Below are 27,007 nucleotides of genomic sequence, written 5' to 3'. Positions count from 1 at the left end.
CTGACGGCGTAGCCAGTTTATGATCTGGGGTGGGAGGGTGAAAAGAGACGGTGGCTTTGTGTGTAGCCCGGCTGGCGTCTTGTGTGTGCCTATTGCAGTGCCGTGGGAGTGTGTGCAGTGCCCTACAGCGGTGGTGTGTGTTGGAACTTTATTTATTGTGGTGTGTTGTATTGCTGTGTAACCAGTGGTGGAGGAAGTACTGAAGTTTAGTACTTAAGTAAAAGTACAAGTAACCAGGAAGATAAAAGTAAAAGTAAAAGTACTACATCAACAATCCTACTTAAGTAAAAGTAAAAAGTACTTACTTTTAAATGTACTTTAAGTATTAAAAGTAAAAGTACTCACACAATGGGTTGTCTCTCAATGTCTAGGCCAGAGGTCTTCAACCGGGGGTCCGCGACCCCCAGGGGGTCCGTGGAGGTACTGCAGGGGGTCCGCCAAATGATTTCATCTGAAGCATTTTTTTCCCTCTTCCAAAAATTAAAAACGTCCAAAAGACTACATAAACATAAACAGAACGTAAAAATTGCATTCTATTCCTTAAAAATAATACATAGGCTACCCATGAGTCTTCACGCGATCATTTGATCATAATGGCAACATATGCACTTTTAGCTATCTGGTGCCAAAAGACGTTACCTGCCATAAACATACAATTTGAAATAATTGATCGTTTTGTAATTTCTCGGAACAAAAGCTCCTCGTCAGACACCACTGATGGCGGTTCAGATGATCTACCTTCAGAGGATGCCAATTCCCTTTCCATGAAAAGCCATAAGCGCAAACGGGAGAAGACACGTAAATATTCAGAGAATGATCTGAAGTTTGCCTTCACCTACAAAGAGACCAATGGTGAAGAATTAGCAGTGTGCGTGGTTTGCTCTTCCGTGCTATCAAACGAAACTATGAAACCATCAAAGCTGCAACAACACTCAAAGACAACCCATGCTCACTTGAAAGAAAAAAAAAACATATTTCCTGTTTAAAATCTTTTGAGGGCCAGCAGACCTTGATGAGACAATCAGCCAAAGTGTGCGAGCTAGCTTTAAAAGCCTCTTATCAAGTTGCATTACGTGTCGCTCAGACCAAACAGCCATACATAATTGCGGAAAGTTTAATATTGCCAATAGCTAGTGATATGTGCAAAACAATGTTTGCGAAGGATGAGTACGTAAAAAAACTGAAAAGCATCCCAATGCCCGCCCTATTGATGAATTGGCAGCTGATGTGAGGGCACTAGCCTACTAGTCGGAAAACTTCCGAAGGCAGATTATTTTGCACTACAATTAGATGAATCCACCGATGTGTCAAACGACGCTCAGCTTTTAGCTTTTTTGTGATTTGTCCACCAAAATGAGATGCAGGAGGAATTTCTATTCTGTAAGCAGCTGCCTGGAGGTAAAAAAAGATTTTCAAAGTGATCGACAATTTTTTTCGTGAACATGATATACCCTGGCCAAAATGTGTCGCGATGTGCACAGACGGTGCAAGAGCCATGTATGACGCACTGCATGCTTCATAGGGAGAATGTTGTTGCCAAAGACATGAATGATGAATTCTCAAACGTCAGATCTCTCAGTAGGTATGAGATATTTCATCCATACTTAAGCTTCTCAAGCTACTCAATTCTTTGTCCCTCCCTAATTGAATACAGAGTGATGGCTAACTGTAAGGGAGAAAAATATCAATAATAAACATGAAACATGAAACGAGTTGTGCGTCACAGATGATTTGTAATTCTGTTCAAACATGTGTAGGGGAGTGTGTGTGTGTGTGTGACTGACACTAAGTTCCAAATAAATTATATAAATATCAGGCCCAAATTTGGGGCGGTGGGGGTGGGGGTCCCTGCTCAGTGTCTCTCTTAGCCAAGGGGTCCTTGGGCTGAAAAAGGTTGAAGACCCCTGGTCTAGGCTGTGCCATTTTGATAAAGAAATAGCTACTGGTAATAAATGCCTCTACAGATGTCACAACTAGTAATAATTATACGCAACAACATTTGTTAATTGGAAAGGTTGGTGTACTTATTGTGCCTACCATCTGTTCACTGTTCACACTATATCTTACAATTCTGCGGATGACAAGTTATCTACCAGGGATTATTTGCAAAGTTAATACCATTAAGCCAAACCAATAAAGACACCATGTGATATCTTCAAATCTTTGATTTAATTGTAAACGTGTAAAAAAGGGAAACATGGAACATGAAAAACAAATGTAATTGTAAAACTGGACAGAACAAGGCACGCTAGCCTGACATAGCTAACCTACCAGCTTTATCTTACCACTACGTTAAATATATAATGAAGATCCAATCATGTTTGTTGATGCTATTGCTGTATGTCAACATGCATTTCGCTAGATAACATTATAATATCATGTCAGTAAACAAATTAAATACATAGATCAATATTCAAAAGTCAGGGACATTAACTTAGCATTGCAATCACTCTGCTTACCTCGATATGCTACTTTAAATTTGAGGGCGAATTATTGAAGGCTAGCAACTCCTTTTTTTGAGGAAGACAGGAAACGCATTGAAACCTCCAGGAGTCATTCTTGGGGCCTTTGAACTCGAACATGTCTTTTAAATAGGGCCAAGGGTGGCTCATGTCAGAGGGCTCAGTTCAGGCCGACTCTGGATCCATGTTGAATAGGCAGTAGTCAGGCTGAATGTTCAACTATAACAGGCAAACCTACCGCTAGTGCTGCTGCCAAACTCGCACTCTGATATCATTGGAGTTGATAGAGCCACCTGATTGGTTTAAACTTCCAAAACAGCAACGGAATCCATAGTTTTGTGTAGGCAACATTTTGGCGAAACTATGTTCATAAAATGTAACGAGTAACAGCACATATTGTAGAAATGTAGCGGAGTAAAAGTATAGATAATAGCTAAAAAATGTAATGGAGTAAAAGTAAAAAGTATGCACTATTATTTTTACTTAAGTAAAGTACAGATACGTAAAAATGTACTTAGGTACAGTAACGAAGTAAAAATACTTCGTTACATTCCACCACTGCAGTCGAGTAACACTGAGGCTTACTGACTTTTAGTAACCTGACCTGATCCGGCATTTCTGGTAGCCGTATGAATTGACTGAGTAACTTGTATAATAATTAAGACTTAACTATTTCTAAAGTCCGTGTACAGCCTCGTTCTGTGTGCAATCTCCCAACCGAAAGAACCTGACTACAAATTAGGTTTATTACAATACCTAGTTACCAGTGGCGGTGCATCAATACAGGGCGCAAGGGCGCCGCCCCTCCTAAAATTGAGATGAAAAAAAAAAAAAAAGTAAAAAAAACATTATATACCAAACAATTAAAATAGGAACTGTACTGTGTTAACGCGTTACATGTGTGTGGGAGGCCGTAAGCCCCTGCCAACAACTACTTAAATGTGACCAAATATAATATATTGCCATTCGTTATCACTGAGATAAGCCCCTCCTCCCTGGAGGGGCGCCGGCCAAATGGAAGTCAATGGGAGCTCTCATACTTTTCTGCAACATTTGAGCAAGGACAGCTTCTCATTGGCGGATGAAAGTTCGATCCTGGGGCGCAAAATTTTGCGCCCTGACCAATGACATCGTTTCTTATTTCAACGCGACTGGACTATTCGTCGAATCAGACACCTTTATCATTCCCTCACATCCCATATACATCTCACGTATCTACGAGCGCAACATAGCTAGCAGAGACTTTGATTCTGTGAGTATGCCGACTGAAAACTTTCGAATCGACGATCAGATGTCGATAAGAAGAGACTGAAAGACATAGGACCCGAACGTCCGGATTTAAAAATGCAGCAGCAGAGCATCGACCGCGGGAGGACGTACACCCGTAGCTTCTCCTCAAGCCTGTATGCTAACCGGAGCTGGTTAGCTGGTTGTTCAGTGAGTGATGCGTTTTTTTGTTTTCCCTGCCTGTTGTTCCAAAGTCCTGGGACTGAAACAATCTGGACTGCAACGGTGATGAGGGATCTAAAGCACTTCAACGATAAATGTAAGAAGCACGAATCTTGCCGCAGCCATCTAACTAACAGCCTGAAGCTAAGCCTCTTTGGAAGACTGAGTATTGCAGAGCAGTTGGACGAACGGTACCGAATTGGCATTCGAAAACATGTAGTATCTGTAAGTAGACGATGGGTTGACTCAAAAACGATCCGCATACGGATGTAATTCTAGAATGTTGATTGGTTAAGATGAGTTACCAGGCAGGAACTGGCTAATAGCAGGACCTCTATTTTTTCGCTGAGCTACAACGTCGTTTGCCTGACTTTTAAACGATCGTTTTATTTTTTTATTTTAATTCTGTGAAGTTATAAGTTTTAATACTCAACTGTTTTGTTAACCAAATTTTTACGAAGTCATACGGCTAAACAAACAACCGACTTGTTCACCGAACTTTTCAACCGTGGAAAATACATAGCAGCAAGCTAACGTAGCTAAACGATGCGTTAGCTTAGCCTGGTAGTCAACCTGTTGACATCCTATCTTGGTCGCATCAGGTTTAATTAATTAATAAACACGTCTCTTACCTTGAACGTCTACTCCTCATGTCACGAAGTTGCTACACTAACTGTATGTAACACTATACACAAATGCAAAATATATCCAAGACAATATAGCATATCAATGCAGCAACCTAGAAATGCTAAGCCCCTGAACTCCTATGCATACTACAGGTTATTGAAATCAGTTTCCGAGAATGGCAAACAACAAATATGTTTGCGAAGAAAAGAGCAACCTTCCTCGCAATTTGTTTGTAATGTTAGTTACAACCAGTCAACAGTTTTACAGAGGTATAGAAAACATTGGTGATAGAAACTAGGTTCTAAAAAAGGTTCCCAATTAACGTCTTTGAAACCAATCTATTTATTTAGTGACATAATCTTGACAGTGACACATAACTGCTCTGAACTTTGACTGACAGCTGAGTACTTACACATTACAGCCATCAGTAGAGCTAGCAATAAATACATTTTCCAAACCAAGTGCAGTAATTACACTAGGGTGCAGATGTATATGCACACACATGATAAACAACATCTGAACGAATTTAAATACAATTCAATAGCAAACATTGAAAAAACATTTTTTTTTAATTTGATGCAAGACATTCAGTGTCGGGTGATTGCAGGGAGATAGGTGCCTGTCTTCAGGTGCAGTGTCTTGTATGCTGTGGTCAGTCTAAATTAATTGAGTCTTGATGTGTTCCATTCAGTAGACCTGTGGAAATATACTGCAAAGCATATACTTGTTTTAAAAACATGATTACTAACACCATTCAAAACAAGACCTGTTTAGTTGAAAGCCCACTCACCACGTCAAGGTACAGGTTATGGGTGGGGTGTTAGTGAGACAGGACAAGACAAGACAAGGTGTAGGAGCCATTTCTATCCACCTTTTAGTTAGGTTTATTTTAATGTTACTTATTTTAGCCACTTGGGCGAGTATTGCACTGGGTGTGGCTCGTCACAGGAAATTGGGTATATCTACAGGTGTGATTACTCAATAAGGGAAAGGTGTGGATGGCGGGGAACACACGCCGTCCACACTGAGGCTTATAGGATAGCCTCCACACAAGGTTAATGAAAAAGAAAAGGATGCTTAGATACTTTTAAATAACAAATGTGTATAACAGACATATGTGACAGACATACAAACTTCACAGGGACATACATAGAACATGGTATACATATAACATACATTTAAAGGGGAAAATGGAGAGAGAACCAAACTTACCTGTCCCCTTACAAAAAACAGTAAATACAACCTGTGACGCACGTCTAACCCCAGGTGTGCGCTGACAGATTGCACGCCGCACTTGGGAACCGTAAAGGACTTCCTACAAGCGCAACGCACGCACTGCTCGCTGACCACACCTGTAAGACAGTAAAAACAAGGCACATCTTTCTAACCCCAGGTGTGCGCTAACCACACCTGTAAAGCTACAGTACAACGCATTTAACCCCAGGTGTCCGCTGACCAAACCTGTAAAGCTACAGTACAACGCATTTAAACCCAGGTGTCCGCTGACCAAACCTGTAAAGCTTTATTTTAACGCAGACCAACGAGACGGGGCAGTAGCACCACGCCATCTGGCTTAATGCCATTGATACAGCTTAAAGTTCTTTCCGTAACACAACTATGTGCTGTCCAGTCACGACACCACAACGTGTATGCGTCTGTGGTAAGGGCGTGGAACACGGCTTTGTCCTGTGAAAACAAAAAAACCCAGAGTAAACTTCTACAAAACAATAACAGATACTGGTAGGTTGTCAGACTAGAGAGAAAATAGAAACTACTTACAGTGGAACGTTGTTTGTGATCTGCAGCAATCACTGCAACGCACGTATTCACAATCTACAAGAAAGAAAAAGAAATTTGATGACAACATGATAGGAAAAAAGTAAAATAAAAATGTATTTCTAAGTTTTACTTACATCATCGGTCAGCCAGTTGAACTCTGGGCCTGCCAGACTGTCTAAGTCGCGAAACGTGGCACGACAACTTCCAATGCTGATCAAGACCGCGTCTTTGTCCACATCATTGCGGATCTGTTGCGTCAGTACCTGATGGATTGGAAGCATGTGTACAGAAGTTACACATAATGTCCACCCCAAACTACTACTAAATAGAAAAGATGGTTCACCATGGTAGACTATAGACCATTTTACCTTTGCAGCAAAAGGCACAGGAAACTTCTCCTCCAAAGTAAGAGACTACATACAGAAAAACAGTGAATGATTTAAATAACCAACAGATCAAAAGAAGAAAGCAGAAGAAACTAATACATTGAAACGAACACTTATACATTTTAGAAAATGTACCTCGTCCTCTGAACTTATGGAGACAGTAGGAATATCTGAAATTGGGAAAAACACACACACACAAACACAAACCATTCAGCATCTACTATACATAGACATCTATGTATGTACAAATATGTTTGTTCTCTGTACAAGGTTGTGCCCTCACCTGTGTCTGCTGTCTTGCTGTGTGTGTGATCAACATCTGCACCTTTTAGGAAAAAGGAACATAAAACACATTCAACACTCTACATTGAACTTGACATGACAGTACATATGTGGAGATGTATAAAAGAAGAAATACCTACATTCAGCACCTACAGCTTCCATCGAGATGTCGCACAATACACTCAATTCCTGGACATCAGAAGCGATGCCGACATCTTTGGGCGTGTCTGTTCGACGAACATATGGCTTCAAATGGCGAACATTCAACCTGTCAACCAATCTGGACACTCCTTTGGCTGTCATGGACTCCACCTTAAACGGTCCAGCCCAACGTTCATTCATCGCATTTCCTAACTTCACCGCTTTCTTGTTCTGCCACGAGGACCTCATCGCCCTCCTTGACATCAAAGCATTTAACATTACGCCTCTGCTGGGTTTCAAACTGCAATTTCTGTCTACCCTGGGCAATTGCAATGCAACCTTGGCATGAACTTTGGCAAGTGAGTCTGCCCTCCTCTGCAGCGTCTCTTCACTGTTCGCGATCTCAAAGTCATCTACCTTTGGATCGGCGCTGCTGCCGTGATGAACCCGATAAATTGCAAAATATGGGCTCACCTTTGTGGAACGCTGCTTCGAGGTGTTTATCGAATAAACAGCGTGTTGCAGATAGACGTCCCAGTCATTCTGCTCCTCATTACAGTACTTTGCAAGATGGCGCTTAATGTTCTGGTTTGAGCGCTCATCTTGCCCATTGCTCTGCGGGTGGTAGGCTGAAGTTACAGCATGCTCTATCCCAAAGGTTTCAAAAAGAGCTTTGTTACAGTCATTAACAAACTCTCTTCCCATATCAGTGATAATCTTTTTGACACCACCCTGTGCCAAAACAGTTTGTGTCACCATAAGTCCTACCCCTGGACCGTTCTTGCCTCTCAGAGGCCTAGCCATGACCCACTTGGAGAACAAATCAGTAAAACTTATGATATGGGTGTAACCCTTGGATGTCGTTTTGAGCGGCCCAATTAAATCAACTCCCATGACCTGCCCGGGACCCTGGACCTTAATAGGGTGTAGCGTAGGTGCTACAGTCTTAATTCTGTCATGCCTCTGACATGGCTCACAGGAACCAACCCAATCCTCTACATCATTTTTCAAAGTCAGCCAATAAAAATTCTGCACTGCCTTCTGTGCAGTCTTCTGCACACCAGGGTGCTCTCCAGTGGCTGCACTGTCATGGCACTCATACAGTACCCTGTCCCTCTCCTCAGGGGTACGTACAACCAGACGTCTCTTACCTGAATTAACATAGTACAACATACCCATATCTAACACATACTGCTTTGCTGCTCTACCGACAGAAGACATCTGTATCCTACTACTTCCTAGTTGGTGGGAACCATTTGCAAGGTAATAAAATATAGCGTCCAGACGTGCAAAACTCTCCATCTCTCAAGGATGTCTAAATATAACACAATATGTCACTTACACTTCACAAACACACAAAACACAACGTAGCACACTGTCACAAACAAGAAGAGGGAGAGAGAACATGACAGCATTAGTTTGATGAACACATAGAAAGTCTGTAAATGTTCGTGTATATGTCTGTAAATGTACATGTACATAAAAACATGAGATTTAAATCCCTGATCGCTGCATTTAACGTGCTAAATGTCACCCATAAAGTTTTGGCGCGCAGCGCAACCTAGCGCTTTATTTTCCCTCAGTCACTGCCCACAACCGTTTGACAGCAGGCTATGCTACAATGTACAATGTCATTAACACATCGTGAAAAAAGAGCAAAAACATCGAAACTATTGCAATAGCACCGGGAGATTTAAATCCCTGATCGCTGCATTTAACGTGACTGATTCGTGCCAAATGCGCACTGACCAGAAGCGTTTGACAGCAGGCTATGCTACTGTGGGCTAACATTACTTGTAAGAAAAATGTCACGAAATTAAAAGTGAAGGTCCTCTATTTAATAGCATGGTAACTAAGCATATAGCACTACTAAAGGGAAGGCTCGCTGTTGGCGACTTGTAACACTACCTGAGGTGATTTGTAATGCAAGTAAATCAACTTACCTTAGCTGGATGGGGATGTGTAATCTGCTGATGAAGTTTAGGTAACTTCAACAGAGGCTTTTGTCTTCAAAAAGGATCTTTTGTCTTCAGGTCTTGAAGTTTTCAAGTCTTCCAAACTTAGTCAGCTTGCATAAATTACTGTCATTTAAGCTAACCAATGAACTATTTTTTACAAAAACCTATCGATTGTGTATGTATGTGTGTTTGTAAGAGTGCTAGCTTGAGCTAACCAAACACAGTACAGTAGCTATCTAGTTAGCTATCGTAGCCATGTCAGCCTATGTAAGATACTGTAATTTTAGCTAACCAATTAAATAACTTTCACACAAAAAAACCCATCGATTATGTGTGTTTGTGATGTGTAACATATATCCTTTATCAATCACTCTCAGTTTATGTTATTTAATGCTACAGATTACACCTAACACACGTGTAATTCAGTTGCTATTAATGTTGAACAGCAACGTTAAACGTGACACCACATTAAATGTCAGGCAAACGACGTTGCAGCTCAGTGGGAAAAGTAGAGGTCCTGGTATTAGCCAATCAAATAAATGGTGTTTTCCGTTCCTGCCTGGTAACTCATCTTAACCAATCAACATTCTAGAATTACATCCGTATGCGGATCGTTTTTGAGTCAACCCATCGTCTACTTACAGTATCATCCAGTGTTTCTGAATCTATTCTGCTCTAAACCTCTAGTATAATCCAGTATTTCTGAATCTATTCTGCTCTAAACTACTCGTATCATTCATTCTTTCTCACTCTATTCTGCTCTAAACCTCTACACCCTGTGTTTTTTTAAAAAAAAAAATTTTTTTTTTTAAATCTACTCTGTTTTAAACTTGTACACAGTCTACTCTAAACCTATACTACCCAATATTTAAACCTCTGTAACCCAACCCAATGTTTCTTAAACCATTCTGCTCTAAACCTCTCATGCCCAATTTTACAGTTTGTTGAGAGTTGTTAGTGGACAGTGTTGAGCACTGTGTTTTCATGAAATAAATCTCTTGTTGTTTAATATATTCTACTCAAAACCTCTCTTGTGTTTTTGTTTTCTCATTGTGGAGTGCTATTTAAACCGCACTGCCCAACTGCGCCTATAGTCTATATATGTCTATGATTGCGCCCCCCCCCAAAAAATAAATCACCAGCCGCCACTGCTAGTTACATCTAGTTCTCCTTGTGGTTGTGTCCTGACATGTCTGCGTCTGCTTATGCCTGTGAATGATCAGGAACATCAAAAACATTACCAGACTCTGCAGGATCACTACAGAATTATGTCTATGGAGTTCCCAAACATTAGGTTATAGAAGTTATTTATATTTAGACTACACATCACTTTCATTTGACCTATTTGGTGTGATTGATTGATTCAATTTGATTTTCATGTATCAACTGGTGGTTAGTGCAAGCAGATGCACGCATTTGCAGTGCATGGATGTGTGTCGCTCTGTGATTTTCTTGGGTGTATGTGTCCTTCTTTGAATTTGGTGGTGGGGGTCTAACAAACCAGGCATTTCCATGGTTGCATACTACAGCAAATGTTTGGACCGAGAGAAGGAATTGTCCCCCATTACAAGAAAACTCTATTCAATGTTTTGTGTGGGTCATTTGATAGCTGTGCTCCTTCTCTTATTCTCAAATCATGGGCTCCCCTGGAGTTTTTGGAAGATTCTGACACAGGCAAAAGGAGATGTTAACAGAGTATTGGATGAAGGTCTGAATTTCACTTTCATCTGTTCTGTTCTCTTGTGTATCAACCGCTTTTCACACATTTGGTTATTTATGAATATGCTTCAAACCCTTTTTGACTGACTTTGGCATCCATGAACAATGGATTGCTTTAACACTTCCAACACCAAGGCCTTTTTTTTTTACTCTGTTAGGTAGTCTGCCATGCCTGATATTTTTGTATATTTTACCTAACTAAAAACCATGAGGCAAAAGTGGCATTTATGATTATATTCTAGAGCACCTCAGCAATAATAAAATGCGAGTAAAAGGAATGTAGTAAAACTATTTTTTTTATTAAAATGAAATCTAGTTTTAGAGGTGCTCAGACTTTGTACAAAAACACATTGTAAATATTTTGGAAGTTTTGTTTTTTACTCGGAACCTTGTAAACATAGGTGTTTGCCCCACAGAGGTGAGTTAAGCATTCAGAAAGTGTGTGTGGTTTCTATACTAATTACAAGTCATTTAGAAAGTGACACTTTTCTTCACCTAGACCACTATGCATATTGATGAGAGGTGTAAACAACCTGGGACACCTCGGTCAAAGACAATGGCCATTACGTAATGGCCCTGGAATGTCTTTGTGGCCCCCTACCCCCTACAGGTTTTCTTGACACATCATGACCCAATAGTGATCACTGAATTACCATTCCCTTATCATATGAATAGTTGTAATTTGCTAATGGGTGGGTCGTAGGAGCTGAAACCTCACTCAGAGACTGAAATGCGCAAGGGATTAGTTATATTCTCCTTACAAAGTGATTATTTATATTTTAGTTTCAAACTGTATATATTTTAAAAGTAAAGGGTTCAAGGTTGCTGTGGGTGTTAGTTTTATGTTTGTAGGACAAAAACTCACGAAAAAATACCACCAACTGGAAGTGTTAAATGCATAATTCCAAAGAAATATTGTTTCACAGTCTCAAGGGTGTGTTACATCTTGGTATATACCTGGGAGCACATTTTTGAATTGCTTAATATTCCTAGGAAAGAGGATCTTGCATCAGAGCTCTGTGTGTCACACCCCTGCCTGCTCAGATAAAAACCGTAATCTCTTCTTCAGCTCATAGTGCTATAGTAAGCTAGTTTTAGTGGTGTCCTCTGGAATCAGACAAGAATGAAGAATGCCACCCTCACATTTATCCTCATCCTGGTGAGTAATCAAACAAAAAGGCTACCTTTAGTTTAAACACTCAAGGTTATACATGTATGGCTCTAAGTCAACATGTGTAAGGCTCTAAGTTATACATTTGTAAGGCTCTAAGTCAACATGTGTAAGGCTCTAAGTTATACATGTGTAAGGTTCTAAGTTTTTTTTTTTCTTCATTTAGCAGACGCTTTTGTCCAAAGCGACGTACAAGGGAGAGAATAGTCAAGCTACGAGCAATAGAACCTGGTGTAACAATAAATAAATACTACTTTACATAAGAAATATAACAAAATGAAATAAAAAGAAAAGAAGTGCAGAAATGTAACTGCTGTAATTGCAAGTTACGCACTAGTCGAAGTGCCAGTTAGGACGGGAAGTGCTCTCTGAAGAGTTGGGTCTTCAAAAGCTTCTTAAAGGTAGAGAGGGACGCCCCTGCTCTGGTAGTGCTGGGTAGTTAATTCCACCAACGTGGAACTACAAATGAGAATAGTCTGGACTGCCGTACTTGCACAGACGACAGTGCCAAACGACGCTCACTAGAAGAGCGCAGCATCCTGGGTGTAACATTTGCCCTTAAAAGAGCATTTAGGTAGGTGGGAGCAGAACCATCAAGCACTCTGTAGGCAAGCATAAGTGACTTGAACTTAATGCGAGCAGCTACAGGCAGCCAGTGGAGGTCAATGAGTAGCGGGGTGACGTGTGCCCTCTTCGGTTGGTTGAACACCAGACGCGCCGCCGCGTTCTGGATCATTTGTAGTGGTTTCACCACGCAAGCCGGCAGGCCCGTTAGGAGGGCGTTGCAGTAATCAAGGGGGAAACTCACCAAGGTTTGCACCAGCAGCTGGGGGGCATACTGGGTTAGGTACGGCCTGATTTTGCGGATGTTGAATAGCGCAAAGCTAAGTTGTGGGCCAAAAACCTTTAGATCTTTAAAAACAGATGGAATTCTAGTTTCAATTACTCAGCAGTAACAGTACAGAACATGTCATGGTGGCATCGTTCCACTAGGTTGACTTTTCTCACACCCCTCCTGATGCGCTTATTTCTACCCTCTTTACCCACTTTCTCTCTCTGTGCTTTTCCACACAAGGGTTAAACTAAGGGCAGGGAAAGGAATTAAGAGTAATAAGTGTTGTATGCCAGTGCAAACATTGCCCTGTTTGGTTTCATTTGATGTGTGGTACAGTGGTCTCAGTCCTGCAGTTTTAATAAAGCTCTCAGAAACATGGACATTCTGATCCTTGTAGACTTCAGGTAATCCCCCTCTGGAGGTAACAGACCCCTCCATTTATAAATAACTTACAGACCTCCATGTAGGAATCTTCATCAACGTGTTTGATCCCAGTCAGTGCAAACATTCAAATGTCATGTGGTCATCTGGCCCTACGTCTGGTATCATTAACTAAACTGGGTATTTGAGGGGAAGATAGCAAAAGGCATCTTGAGTATTCTGTAGCCAGAGACTTCCGCACATCCTCTGAGCAGCCAGGTACGTGCACACCCTCTGAATGTTTAAGTGTCTTCCCTTAGGTATTTGTAATTTTAGATTATTCATTTTAGATTCTTTGGAAAATTTAACTGAATTAGTAACTTGCACCTGACAAATAAAATGACTGACTAGGATTATTGAATTAGTCAAACCAGAAAGCAGTGGCGTAAGTCTTGAGGTGCCTGGCTAATCACCTGGGTTAGACATGCTGCAGCAGAAGATTGCCTTCCAGCCTCTGTCAGAGCTGCCAACTCTCACGGAGGCTGGAAGGCAATCTTCTGCTGCAGCATGTCTACACACATGTCACGCCACACATCCAATTTCTTTTTTGATTTTGGGCCGAGACGCGTTTTTGATTTTGGGCCGAGACGCGTTCGTTATTTTTCAAACTCACCGAGGGTAGCTGGCGCTAAGGAGCGCATCTGTAACCCTATTCGCTGCATAGACATCTTATTTACCCCAAGAAGTCCCGAAGTTAGCGACAGAAGAAGAGTTACAAAGAGAGACAACCGCGGTAGAAACTCGGGAAGAGAATACATCGCTGAAGAAAATCTTCATCCCCAAACTGAGCAGAGACTAGGTATGTTAATGACATGTGGTTCAATTAAGTACTCACTCTCTTAAACTTTAAATCTCGAAATAAATTATTTGTTTGTGTTTGTGCGTGTGAACTTGATTTTGTGTGGTGAATGTAAACTCAGCTGTTATCTGCAGGGATCTAATACTAGTTTTGTCTGTCATAGATGGTGAAATTCATACGCAAGCTATGTTCCAAATGTATGGTTCCAGCAGCTCTGCAAGGCCATGAGGTGCCCTGTGAAATTGCCTATAAAGAGAAGGCAAACCATTTGCCAGGTTAATGTTTGGCTGTTATTATGACCATACACTGTGATATGTGATATATAAAATGTGATATTTAGCCTTGTACCCAGCCTTTTGCCACTTCATGAGTAGAAACCTAAGGTTTGTGGTAGTCCTTCCAACAGTGAGCTTCTGGTTGGATTTCTTGCCCTATGTGTCAAGCTGATATTGCTGCATCAGTATGTTAAACCATTTATGTTAACCTGATATGCTGTATCTGTACAGGGGAAAAGTTGAACATTGGGTTCACAACCAGGGCTAAACTTAACAGATATCTTGACCACGGCAGGTGGATTCATTCCATGAAGATGTGTTTCCTAACAAGTGCTGTGGGCCATGCACTTAAGAAGCTGCCAATGGAAGAGCCACTGATCAAACACGCATTATTTGTAGATGTGTGGCAGAGGGCTGAAAGTGGCATTGAAGATGTCCGGTACTTTGTTGAAAGGTTAGTTTTTTTCTTTAATTATTGTCTATCATCTTAGCTAAAATGCTTATGATGAGGTATGTCCACTCCTAAACTGAACATGAGTTATTCTTATAAGGCTTTTCCTCAAAGATGTATATGAACTGCTGCTGGTTGATGACAATATACCTATAACTTAACCACCTGTAACTCTACTTTCATAAATAGGTTTCCCCATCTCCTCCCATACCATGGGCCAGAGGAGCATGACCACCTGGGTGAGGAGTTTCTGAATTATCAGACCATGCCAACAACCTCCCTTCAGGACGAAACTGAGATGGAAAGCTTCTGGGCTGGAATGGCAACACGGAAACATAAGGTATACATTTTTTTGTCTTTCTTTTTGGCAGGTGTGGCTTGGCTACATATATTGCTTTTATTGATGCATGCATATATTGTGTCATAAATGATGCAAACTATGCATGTTGTATCTAAACTTTGTTACAGTACACTTACAGTATTAATCAAAACAAAATATGGTATGTTTTTCCATTTTGTTCTTGGTTCATTTTCCATAGGTGACAGGAGCCAAAGAATTTGAGAGGCTTGCTGCCGTCGCCAAGCTGGTCCTGGTGTTGCCCCATTCGAATGCAGATGCTGAGAGGGTGTTTTCAGTTGTGGGACTAAACAAAACTAAGACCAGAAATAGCCTGGCATTGGATGGCACCCTGTCCTCAATAATGGCCATAAAGATGGCCGACCTGGAGCCCTGTTTCAGATGGGAGCCCCCCTCAGAGTTCATCAAGGCCTCCAAGTAGGCCACAGGCCAGTACAATCTTGCCCCCAGATCTTAGAAAATGACTAACCAGCTTCTGATCTGCATCTGATACCTCATTTTTAGTTATTTTTGTCATGTGTTGATCCATTGTATTGCTTAAAAAGGCTACTGTATAAGCACTTTATTTGTTGCACTTTTTTGTTTGATGGAACGTGTGGTGGGAGGCTTTGAATAATGAAAATATTTCTCCCTAACTAATCTTGTGTCATTTTTTGCTGAACATAAATCATTAAGTGCTCTTAAGAATACAATTATTAACAATATAGGTTAGGTTTCAGTTCAAAGGGGGTATTTAAGAGAAGGCAAATCAGCAAATCTAACACTACAGGACAGACCAGTGACACGAACACTCACACACACACACACACACACACACACACACACACACACACACACACACACACAAGGACAAAGCAAAACAAGCATAGTGGAAGAATGAAATAATCTTTGTCTCAGTTACTCACCTTCCCCAAACAAAAAGTTGAATTAGTTGAATACCATTGTAATCAAAATGTCAATCAACCTACCTTGGTCAAATCTTAAACACAGGTATATTAATTAGGCTATATTGTGGTACATAGACAGTCATTGAGGCACAACAATAGTTTTCTGGTTGAATGTTCAGCTCAAGTCTAGAAGGCCCTACAAGTCATGATCAGATGAACATGAATCAGAATAAGTTCAGGTATTGCACATCTTTAGCATACCACCCAAAAATCCACTAGAATGCAGGAAATAACATCACCTTAAACCAAAATGTCCTGGGGGTGGACCTTCAGCTATGTCTTGGCTTCACAGAATGTAACCAAAGTTGTCCATCTCCAGTAGGCCGCCCCATCAACGTCTTTGGGCCCCACAAACCACCAGAATGCAGGGCACAACATGGGTACAATGCCAAATGAATTCCAATTCCCTGATATTTGAGCCACCAACGTGTGTGGCTGCATGCGGGGCAAAATTTTGGTCACCCGCGTCAAAATCTCACTCCAAGGTTTTTGGAAAAGTTGGCAGCTCTGCTCTGTACTGGACTGAACGGTTATACTGAGCTTGCGCAGCAGCCTGGCACTCAGTCCCTGAACCAGTTAGTTCTAACATGCTGGTAAGTGTAGCAATCCGCAGCACTGCAGCTTCTGAGCTATTCTCCACTAGTAACAGGTTGTGTTCGTGGAATATGCCTGAATCGAGAAAACGTGCGTGCCAGTATCCTGAGCGACACTATTCCTACAAGAAACCAGTTAATAAAAAGTACGGGAGGTATTCATCATAACAGGTTGTAGGTATCCAGAAGAACTTACTCTAGGTCAGCCTACCCAACGGCTGATAATATATTATTAAAAGAGCAGGGACTAAGGCTGAGTGGCTAAATTGAATGGTGTCAGATTAATTAGGTTTACCAAGGGTCCGTTAATAATAATAAAAAAAATTCAGCAAAGCGTAGACCGATTAGCACGCAATAACCTTCACCCACTCCCAGTTCCACCATTGGTCTCGAAAGTGATTCCTTACATATGTGAAAGTCTGTAAAATATAACCTATATTGTATAATGATTGTTTTTATACGTTTTTTTGTATAAACTCATTTATGAAAGCCAATGGAATTTGTGTATTTTGGTACAACCATGAAGTTAGCATTTCTATTACAGGTTGTGGGACTGTTAGACATGGGCTTGTCCAGGAATCTCATACGTCAAAAAAGAGATTGGATCATAGAATCTTACAGTATAGATGAAGAACATCCTGGACCATTCCCTTTTTGTTTGGGGAAGGTGAGTAACTGAGACAAAGATTATTTCATTCTTCCACTATGCTTGTTTTGCTTTGTCCTTGTGTGTGTGTGTGTGTGTGTGTGTGTGAGTGTTCGTGTCACTGGTCTGTCCTGTAGTGTTAGATTTGCTGATTTGCCTTCTCTTAAATACCCCCTTTCGGAACTCCCACAAATAACTTTTCACTTTTCAAATTTAGATTACCGTAAACAATGAAAAGAGGGAATTGACACTCATTGGACCTGGAGCCACGGAAGACCCTGTGGACCTTATAACTATTGATGATGAAAAACAATTAATTTGTATTAATGGACCACTGGACTATGAGCAACCCAAGATCCTCAATGTAAGCCAGCTATATTTTTAAGTACTCCTTATTGCAGCCATTAACCAAACTTGTATTTCTAATCGCTTACACCAACACACAGTGCCCACTGCTAATAGAATTGCCAAAAAGAGAACAATTATTTATTCATCATGTTACATGTAGACGTCTTTCATAATATGCTCTGTACTTGCAGGTAGTATATGAGGAGAATACACCATCAGGGAGGGCTAGCACAAGACTTGGAGTTGAGATAAAAGTACTGGACATAAATGATAACCCACCGGTTTTCTCAAAGGAAATCTACTATGCCACGCTGGAGGAGTCAAAGCAGCAAGGTAAAACAAACTGGTTCCTTGTGGGAATGTGTGTGAGTGTACCCTGTTAGGAATTGTGCATGGACTTGATTTTCTGTTTTTAAAAACTTGACACACAGGGTCTGAGGTAGTGACAGTTCAGGCATCGGACGCGGATGAACCAGGAACAAACAATTCCACTTTCAAATTCAGAATCGAGTCAATTTTGCCGGTCCCTACAAATGCTCATTTTGACATCAACACCAAAGGAGAATCGGGGATAATAACATTTAAAGGATGTTTGGATTATAAGGTATGTAACATTCTCTATTGACTTCAATGGTAGTGAGTACAATGTCACATTAGCCTTGTATTCTACAAACTTATGCTGGGGTTCAATTACAAAAATAAAGATACAATTTCACCACACAGAAAGAAAATAAATATACTATTCTAGTGGAGGCAAAGGACCAAGGTGAAAAGAAACAACTTTCCTCCACAAGCACAGTGATAGTCGAGGTTCTCGATCAAAACAATCATCACCCTGCAACATCCATACCATTTGTAAGTTACTCTCATGTCATTAAAATGAATATCACTGTCAGATCTTTCATAGTTTGTGCACAGAATCATCCCTTTTAATAACCTTTCCTTCTCTGTATTAAAAAGGTGCATGGAAGAGTGAAAGAAAATGAAAAAGACATTCAAGTTGGAAGACTGCAAGTCACAGATAAAGACACCAAAGGCACAGCTGCCTGGAAGGCCAAGTACGCACTTCACGGAGACCAAGGTGGACATTTCAAGATCACGACTGACCCAGAGACGAATGAAGGAGTTCTCACAATTGAAAAGGTTACTGAAATTCCCTCTTTTTGTGTGAAAGATTTATACAGCATATTTGCTCATATCTTATTGACATTGTATATTTGATAATCGATTAGCTGGTACGTTATGTACACTGCCGTACGATGGAGTCCATTATCTGAAGTCTATGTTTTGTATCAAATATTTACCAGCCGCTGGATTACGAGAAGCTGTCTATGAAGAACCTGTCCGTCTCTGTGGAAAATGAGGAACCGCTATTCTGTTGCGAGGTCAAAGTGCGATCAGCTACTCAGCTGTGGGAGGTGGACAGAGAAAAGTGCTTACTTGTTGCCACCCCTCCCCAATTTGCTGTGACCATTGAGGTGGAGAACGTGAATGAGCCTCCCATTTTCAAACCCGCTGTCAAACATGTTTACAAGAAAGAGAGCATTGCTGTTGGCTCTTACTTGGAGAAGCTCACTGCACATGACCCTGACGACGATAATGCCATGTTAAAGTAAGACAATACTTCTCCTTCTAGCTCTCTCAGTCTCATATATTCCGAGTAACATGACTAGTTGCAGGATAAATTGGGATGAATTAAGTGTTGTAGTTGCTTCAGTATGTTGGTCAGCAGCTTCTGGGGGAAGCCCCATTTGAGGCTAGTTTACCTTGTTTGAGTTCTTAGCAGCTATCTTTCTAGGTCAAGGCTTTATTTGCATGGTTCTTACCAGTCCACATTGACATAACCCTAATCTGATGATGGAGATTTTTGACGAGTGAAATTAAATACTTGACCTACCACATGAGGGCCGTAATGGTCAGGTCGTATCGTGAAATGTTATTCTCTTCATCTCTCTCTCTCTCTCTGATACATACTTCCTATTTAGATACTTTAAAGGAGAGGACCCAGCAGGGTGGGTGTCTGTCGATCCAAAGACAGGTGAAATCACAACAGCAAATAACCTGGACCGCGAGTCTCCTTACGTGAAAAACAATGTTTACACTGTGATCATTTACTCAGTAGAGAATGGTGAGAGAATTAATATATAATCGTATAGAAGTAATATCTATTAATAAGTAAGGTGTTTTTGCATTCCATTAAACCTAAAACAGCACTTTTATAATGAGCTCCTTCAATATAATGATTTACTTCTCTTTACATCTACCTTATGGCACTTGTATATGAAGTATTCCTTTTTATTTGACTTTTAAGGAAAAGCACCTTTGACTGGGACAGGCACACTCATTATCCACCTGGCTGACGTAAATGATAATCTTCCCATTCTGGAGCAAAGCCAGCTAGATATGTGCTTGTCAGATGAACTGGTCAAAATCTCAGTAAGAGACCCAGATCAGAGCTACAACAGTGGACCATACTACTTTGAAATCCTTGGTGATGTCCAAAGGCAATGGAGACTTGAGCCTAAATATGGTAACAAGACTTTACTTTTTCCAGTCATTTGAGCTGGCAGCAATAAAATAAACGTTTTACACCGTTAGCTAATTATTTACTTAATTTATTTACTTTAATATGTCTGTCTGTTTTTTCTGTTCTTTTCTATTCGTCTCTCTCAGGGAACACATCCAACCTGATCAAAGAAAGTGTTGCCTATGCCGGGCGCCATTCTCTGAAGCTGAAAATCTCAGACAGGCAGGGCCTTTATTTAGAACAGAACTTACATGTCACTGTGTGTGACTGCACCGGATCTACCTCCACCATGTGTGAGACTGGACAGTCCAGACCCCAACTGGCTGGACGTGCCGTTGCAGTCCCGGTCATCGCTCTGCTGCTTCTGCTCTGTAAGCCCATAGTGCAGTCGCCTTCTCAGAATCTCAAAACTGCATCTCTGTAAAGAATATGTATCTGTAGTTTAGTGTTAAGGCTTTAGAGCAGTCCCTGCAACAGTGTGCCTGTGATGACATATGTGGGAATCCATTGCATTCATAGGTATCCTGCTGATGATGATCAAGTGTGAGAAACGTAGAGAATTCATCCCCCTTCCTGGCACATTTAAGGGGCATGTGCGGAACTATTGTACAGAGGGACCAGGGCAAGACATTAAGGTAAAGTAATACGCTCTACAATGCTCAATTAGGTGCAATCTAGAACCCATTGTGGTAGTAGGAAAAATGTAAAAGTTGCAACTGGGAACTTTCTACGCACAAATGTAGCGGCACGGTGGCTCAGGTGCTTGCTCTGCTGCCTCACAGCAAGAAGGTCATGGGTTTGATTCCCAAAGAACATCCTGGACCCTTCCCTTTTTGTTTAGGGGAGGTGAGTAACTGAGACAAAGATTATTTCATTCTTCCACTAAAGCATGCCAAGCTGCAATTTCCAAGGGATACACACCAGTCAATGCATTTTACATCTCACTGATTGACTCGGAGTGTCCTTTTTGATTATTTTCATTTCACTAGCAGGGTCTGAAAAGTTACTAAAGTTCTAAAAATTACTATTTCTAGTAATCTATGGATCATCCTACTCATGAAACTATCGGCGTATGGATTCAAAGATTCTGCTATTGATTTACTGAAGGACTATTTAGTGAACAGGCAACAATGTGTTATGTTCAATGGCTCCCTTTCAAATATTTAGACACTTCAGTGTGGAATTCCTCAGGGAAGCTGCCTTGGCCCCCTTCTCTATTCCATTTTTGTAAATGACATGCCATATGTATTAAAAAAATGCAGGAAAGGGGATTTATGCGGATGACACGACTATGTATGTATCGTCAGAGAGCATTTAACATGTTAATGAGGTGCTTCAACTAGAGTTAAAGTTGATTTCTGAATGGATCATGGAAAATAAGCTGAAGTTGAATGTCTTAAAAACTAAATGCATGGTAATAGGTTCTAAATATGCTCTCAGGACAGATCAGAAATTAAGCCTCTCTTTAAAGGGTGCTACTATGGAACATGTTAAAGAAGTCAAACTGTTGGGTGTCATTATTGACGAAACACTGTCATGGTCCACTCAGATTAATAATACAGTGGTGAGAATGATTAATGGTATTTATGCCATTAGAAGGAGTGCTCATCTGCTAACTAACACAACAATTAGACTAGTCATACAATCTCTAGTTCTGTCAAATCTGGACTACTGTCCTGTTATCTGGTCTAGTGCATCAAAGCAAGAACTTAGTAAACTTCAGCTTGCTCAGAACAGAGCGGCAAGACTAGCACTTCACTGCTCTGTCAGGAGTAGTGTGGATGCTATGCATGCCAGGCTGTCATGGATGAGGGTCGATGAAAGACTGGCATGCAGCCTTATTCTGTTTTTAAATAATGTGTATTCCTCACAGAAACCCGTCAGTTTGTCTTTACAGCTATCACATGCAAATGAGAGACATGGTTATAATTCTAGACAGGCACTAAGTGATCACTTTACTTTTCCTCTACCCAGAACCAATGCACTTAAGAAAACAGTAATGTACAGAGCCATTGCATACTGGAATGTGCTCCCCTCATATTTTACTCTAACAAGAAATAAATGTGATTTCAAAAGGAAACTTAAGGCAGCAATAATCAGAAAGGAAATTAGAGTAGATTAGGTTATTATTTCAGGTATTTTCGGACAGACAAAAAATTTTTGTTTTGTTTTTTTGTTTGTTTTTTTATTATTTTACTGTAAATGTTGTTTTCTAAGTCTGTGTTTTTGTTCACCAACATTTATCATGCTGTACTGCATTTTATGATTTGTATTGTAATGTTTTTTTGCCTGGACCCCAGGAAGAATAGTCTCCACTACGGTGTAGACTAATGGGGATCCTTAATAAACATAAACATAAACATAAACATCCTTTCTCTCAACAGCCACAGCCTATCCAAAAGCCTGATGGCATCAATATGTTAAACCAGTACAGTTCTGCTCTGCATATGCTAATGATGCTAATAGTAATTTCTCAAGCGTTGTGATGTATTAAGTATGTCAAGCTGCAGTCTAGATGGATATAAACTGGTCAATGCATTTTATATCTCATTAGCATTGTCCTTTTTTAATTACTTTAAGTGGTAGTGTGTGTTTATCTGTTTGAAATTACTCAAATTGTACGCCAAGTGAATATTCCTGATGATGTATGAACTATAATTTCTCTTTACTTTGCCACAGCCTGTCCAAAAGAATGATGGTGTCAACATAACACAGCTGCCTTCTCAAATACAAATAACGACCCAAGGAATGCTACCAAGCCTTGTATGCCAGCAACAGCCTTGCAGGTCTGAGCTAGACCTTTCCATATGTTACTCCTTTCTACAGTATTTTTCACCTAAATGTTGATATCTTTTTCTTGTTTGTAGTAATCCTGTCCTTTTTTATTAACAGAGAATGCATCTTGACAAAAGGGACTACAAGCGCAATGTCTAAGTGGACGGGGTCAGTCTGTAATGTTGAATTCCATCCCAATCCCATCCCTATACCCACAATCCTTCTGACTGAACCGTCGAGTCTGGACCTGGCATGCAGCCTTAGTCTGGACCCCAACTTCAAACCACTGGATGCCATTTGTAGGCCACCTAACTTGCCAATGCTTGTGGTGGAAGACAAAAAATGTACTTTCCCTGTGCACAAATAAGTAGGGATGGGTATCGTTTGGTTTTTATCCGATACCGGTACATAACCGATACTTTTAAAACGATACCGGTGCCTAAACGGTGCCGGAACCGATACTTTTATCAAAAATAAAAAAATAAATAATAAAAATTACGATTGACGACATTTAAGAAAGGCTTTTTTTATTGCCAAATATATGAACTGTTTAAAGTAGATTATATATATAAATAAATACAAAACACTTTTTAACTTAAAACTTAAATAATATATGAACTGTTAACAAAAGTTTAGACTATACTTAAATAAATACAAATAAATACAAAACACACACACACACTCTGTACACACACTACAGCTTCAATACTTCAGCAATTCTTTTGTAGAAATATCAGCATATTTGCCTTCTCCGGCAAAATGCGACACCTTTCCTGACCGATCGCATGACCTGCACAGGAGAAAACCCTCTCCGATGCTGTCGATGAGGCCTGTACACACAGATATGTATCTGAAAGTACACAATTAGGGATGGGTATCGTTTGGGTTTTTTCCGATACTGGTGCTAAACCGATACTTTTAAAACGATACCGGTGCCTAAACCGCTACTTTTTTTTTTTAAAGCACAAAGCGACGATTGACGACATTAAAGAAAGGCTTTTTTTATTGCCAAGGCAATTTTTTTTCTTCAAATTGAACAATATATGAACTGTTTAAAGTATATTATAAATATAAATACATACAAAACACTTGGCTTCCAACTACAGCTTCAAAATGTTTTACTTCAAACTATGAACATTATATTAACTGTAAACAACAGTTTATAGTATACCTAAATAGATATAAATAAATACAAAAAACAGCTTCAAACTTCTTTTGCAAAAATATGAGCATATTGGCCTTTGGAGTCAAAAATGTATTATTTTGTTTGCATTTATTTCATGAAATTTCACCATTTTATGATTTGTTTATACTAGTGCTGTCAGTTTACCGCGTTATTAACGGCGTTAACGCAAACCCATTTTAACGCCGTTAATTTTTTTATCGCAAGATTAACGCAAATTCTTTTTTTTTTTTATTGATTAACATTCTTTTTGGCCTCGCAAACTGTGTAGTAGGCTAACGTTACGTTTTGAGTGAATGGTGAGCGCGATACGGCGAAATGGATGATAAAAAGCTTCTGAATGGAAAGTTTACTTTTAAAAGTTGTGTTGTGCAAAAGAAGCGAGCTTCACTGTTGTCAACAGGCAGCTGGCTGAAAGCAAAGAAGTAGTAGGCTTACCTTTTATTGGTAACCTAACTGTTACTGTTCAATGTTTCTGAAATAAGAGGCCTGACTGCTATGTTCCCAGCAAACTTGAAAAAAAGAAAATATTAAGCCATGGTTTAACTGCACTATAGGCTGTCCTTGTTTGCCTGAAATGTGCACTTTATAATTTTATTTTGTACCGCCCTGTTTGGCAATATTGGTTTTCAATAAAATAAAACATTTGCATAAAGCAAGCCAATCAACTTTTCCATGTTGATAAGGGCATTAAAGTAAAAATGAAATGATGGAAAAAATAAATAAACGAAGGGACATTTAGAATAGATCAAAATTTACGATTAATCGCGATTAATTTTGAGTTAACTATGACATAAATGCGATTAATCGTGATTAAATATTTTAATCGTTTGACAGCACTAGTTTATACCTATCTTTTCTATCTTGTTTATAGTTACTCTTGTTACTTGAACACACTGAGTACTAGAAAATGTTTACTGCCCCTTTAAGAGACTACCGTTGGTAGTTTAGCTGTCATCTCCGTATATTTTTCAGTCTTCGGTTGCTGATCTGCCGTTGACTCTTGCCTTCTCTCCCCTCTTTTCACGCAATTATTTTGTTGCATTTGCTGCACGTCGCGATGTTTGAATCTTTTTGTGCGAAATACAGCCACACTTTTGACCGTTTACCTTTCGGTATTTTCTCTGTTAAAAGGTTGATGGCTAGTTTTGTTTGTGCTTGCCTGCTCTTCACTGTCATATCAGAACCGGTTCCAATACAACCGCTACCTACCCGGACCGAAATGCAACGCAGATTTCGGTGCTTCATTTCGGCATTTATCAGATAAGACTGTTGCAATGAAAACACCAATGAGCGTGAGCGACACAGGACAAAGTATACATTGGGAGCTGGGGCAGTTTTACATGTGCCCCACAGAATCTGCCTAGCGACCGTGTTCAATTGGCTCAGGCACTGAAATGAAGCACCGAAATCTGCGTTGCATTTCGGTCCGGGTAGGTTGTATTGGAACCGGTTCCATATTGGTACCGGTTCTCGGTACCCAACCCTACAAATAAGTCACTTCATTGTTTAATAAGGCTGTACTCATTAGTTCAGATGATTGTGATGTTAAACGATACTTATACATACTTATACATACATATATTAAGGATGGGGATCAGTAGGAATGATGTAATGATAGACCTAATGTACTGTATATCATGGTATGTGTCATGGGAGTAGGGGGGGTATTGTGATCTGTATCGCTGTGCATCTGTGTAATGTTTGGTTGTTTGTTTTCTGTTTTGTTTTTGTGTTTTGTAACAATGTGTGATATGGTATTTGTAGAAAACCTTGAATACTTGAATCATTGTTATGTTGCGTTGAAAAAAAAAAGTGTACTACAAAAAAAAGTATGTTTGTGATTTTGTTAACTTAAGAAGAGTGAACAGGAGTGGCTATGGATAATGAGATAAAGAGAGAGTGAAGAGTGAAAATATTGAAAGAAGGAGAGAAAAATGGAGTGAAGCAGAGAGATGGAGTTTGAGAGAAAGTAGACTGCGAGGGATAGAGAGAGAGGGAGAGAGAGACAAAAAGTAGAGTTTGGAACGTAATTCTTGATATTCCTAGTTATACAGTTGAATGGAGAGGGACAGAGGAGAGGAGGAGCATTGGAACCTTGGCGCAGGTTTCAGTGAAGCACATGAGCAATAAGTAGTTCTGTTCCAAAACTAGCAAGCTAACTACCTAAAACACATGCAAAGACCTTGCAAGCACCACCAACAGCCCAGTTGGCGCTGATAGAAGCTTGCCAACACACTGACTTGTGTCTTTTGGCAGTATAGCTGGCAATGTCATGCTGTGAAAGCTTTTCTTCAATTTTTGCAGCCTGTTCCAGCCCGGTACACAGAACCACATTGGGCAAAGTTTGAATGAAGTTTTTACGTTAAGCGGTTCGAGCTGAATTAATAGCAGAAGTTGGTAAAAATAAGAAGAAGCCTAGGAATAACAATACAGGGCATCTCATGCACTGTAATTACATAATAACGTTTCCCACTGCTGGGTGTACTACAGTTCTACCACCTCAAAGCTCCATTATAAATGTTCTTGCCATTCTCTGAGTTGAGGATAAACAGAACTCTTCCTGACAGTCAATTTTGAAAAAATGACAATAGAGCTGTGAAAAGCAATAAAACAGAGAGGGAATTCGTGTCTGAGAAAGTACACAGTACTCTATAGTAACAATATCCTCACAATGTGAAATTCTCATTGGCAAACTGGAGCTTTATTAAATCTATGATAAGTTTATACTGGAGAAAACGTAATAAAGAACGTATTAAATAATAATCAGCATCCTCACAGACCACAAACAATGGAAGCAGGGGTGTGGTGAGAACCTAGTGGTGAAAAACAGGCCCTACATGCATTACGAATAACATGAAGTTGAATGATTCTAA

At 40.1% G+C, this 27,007-nt stretch overlaps 1 protein-coding gene across 2 annotated transcripts; it reads left to right on the top strand.

Moving 5' to 3' along the window:
- Positions 1-3,968: 3,968 nt before the first annotated feature.
- On the top strand, positions 3,969-23,421 carry LOC116220289 (cadherin-like protein 26). Of its 2 annotated transcripts, XM_031565989.2 has the most exons (14): positions 3,969-4,008; positions 17,197-17,319; positions 17,516-17,662; positions 17,838-17,979; positions 18,078-18,250; positions 18,370-18,501; positions 18,607-18,789; positions 18,954-19,258; positions 19,632-19,774; positions 19,958-20,176; positions 20,320-20,544; positions 20,693-20,808; positions 22,853-22,959; positions 23,066-23,421. In XM_031565989.2, the coding sequence occupies exons 2-14, from the start codon at positions 17,215-17,217 to the stop codon at positions 23,313-23,315; spliced, it is 2,247 nt and encodes a 748-aa protein (XP_031421849.1). In that variant the 5' UTR covers positions 3,969-4,008; positions 17,197-17,214; the 3' UTR covers positions 23,316-23,421. The 2 variants fall into 2 exon arrangements, with proteins under 2 accessions (XP_031421849.1, XP_031421848.1); XM_031565988.2 differs by lacking the exon at positions 3,969-4,008 and having other exon boundaries at positions 16,325-17,319.
- Positions 23,422-27,007: the final 3,586 nt, after the last annotated feature.

The sequence above is a fragment of the Clupea harengus genome, chromosome 4 (genome assembly GCF_900700415.2).
Source record: "Clupea harengus chromosome 4, Ch_v2.0.2, whole genome shotgun sequence".
Lineage (NCBI taxonomy): Eukaryota > Metazoa > Chordata > Actinopteri > Clupeiformes > Clupeidae > Clupea > Clupea harengus.
The sequence above is the reverse complement of the archived record's forward strand: the minus strand, read 5'-3'. Positions and strand labels throughout refer to the sequence as shown.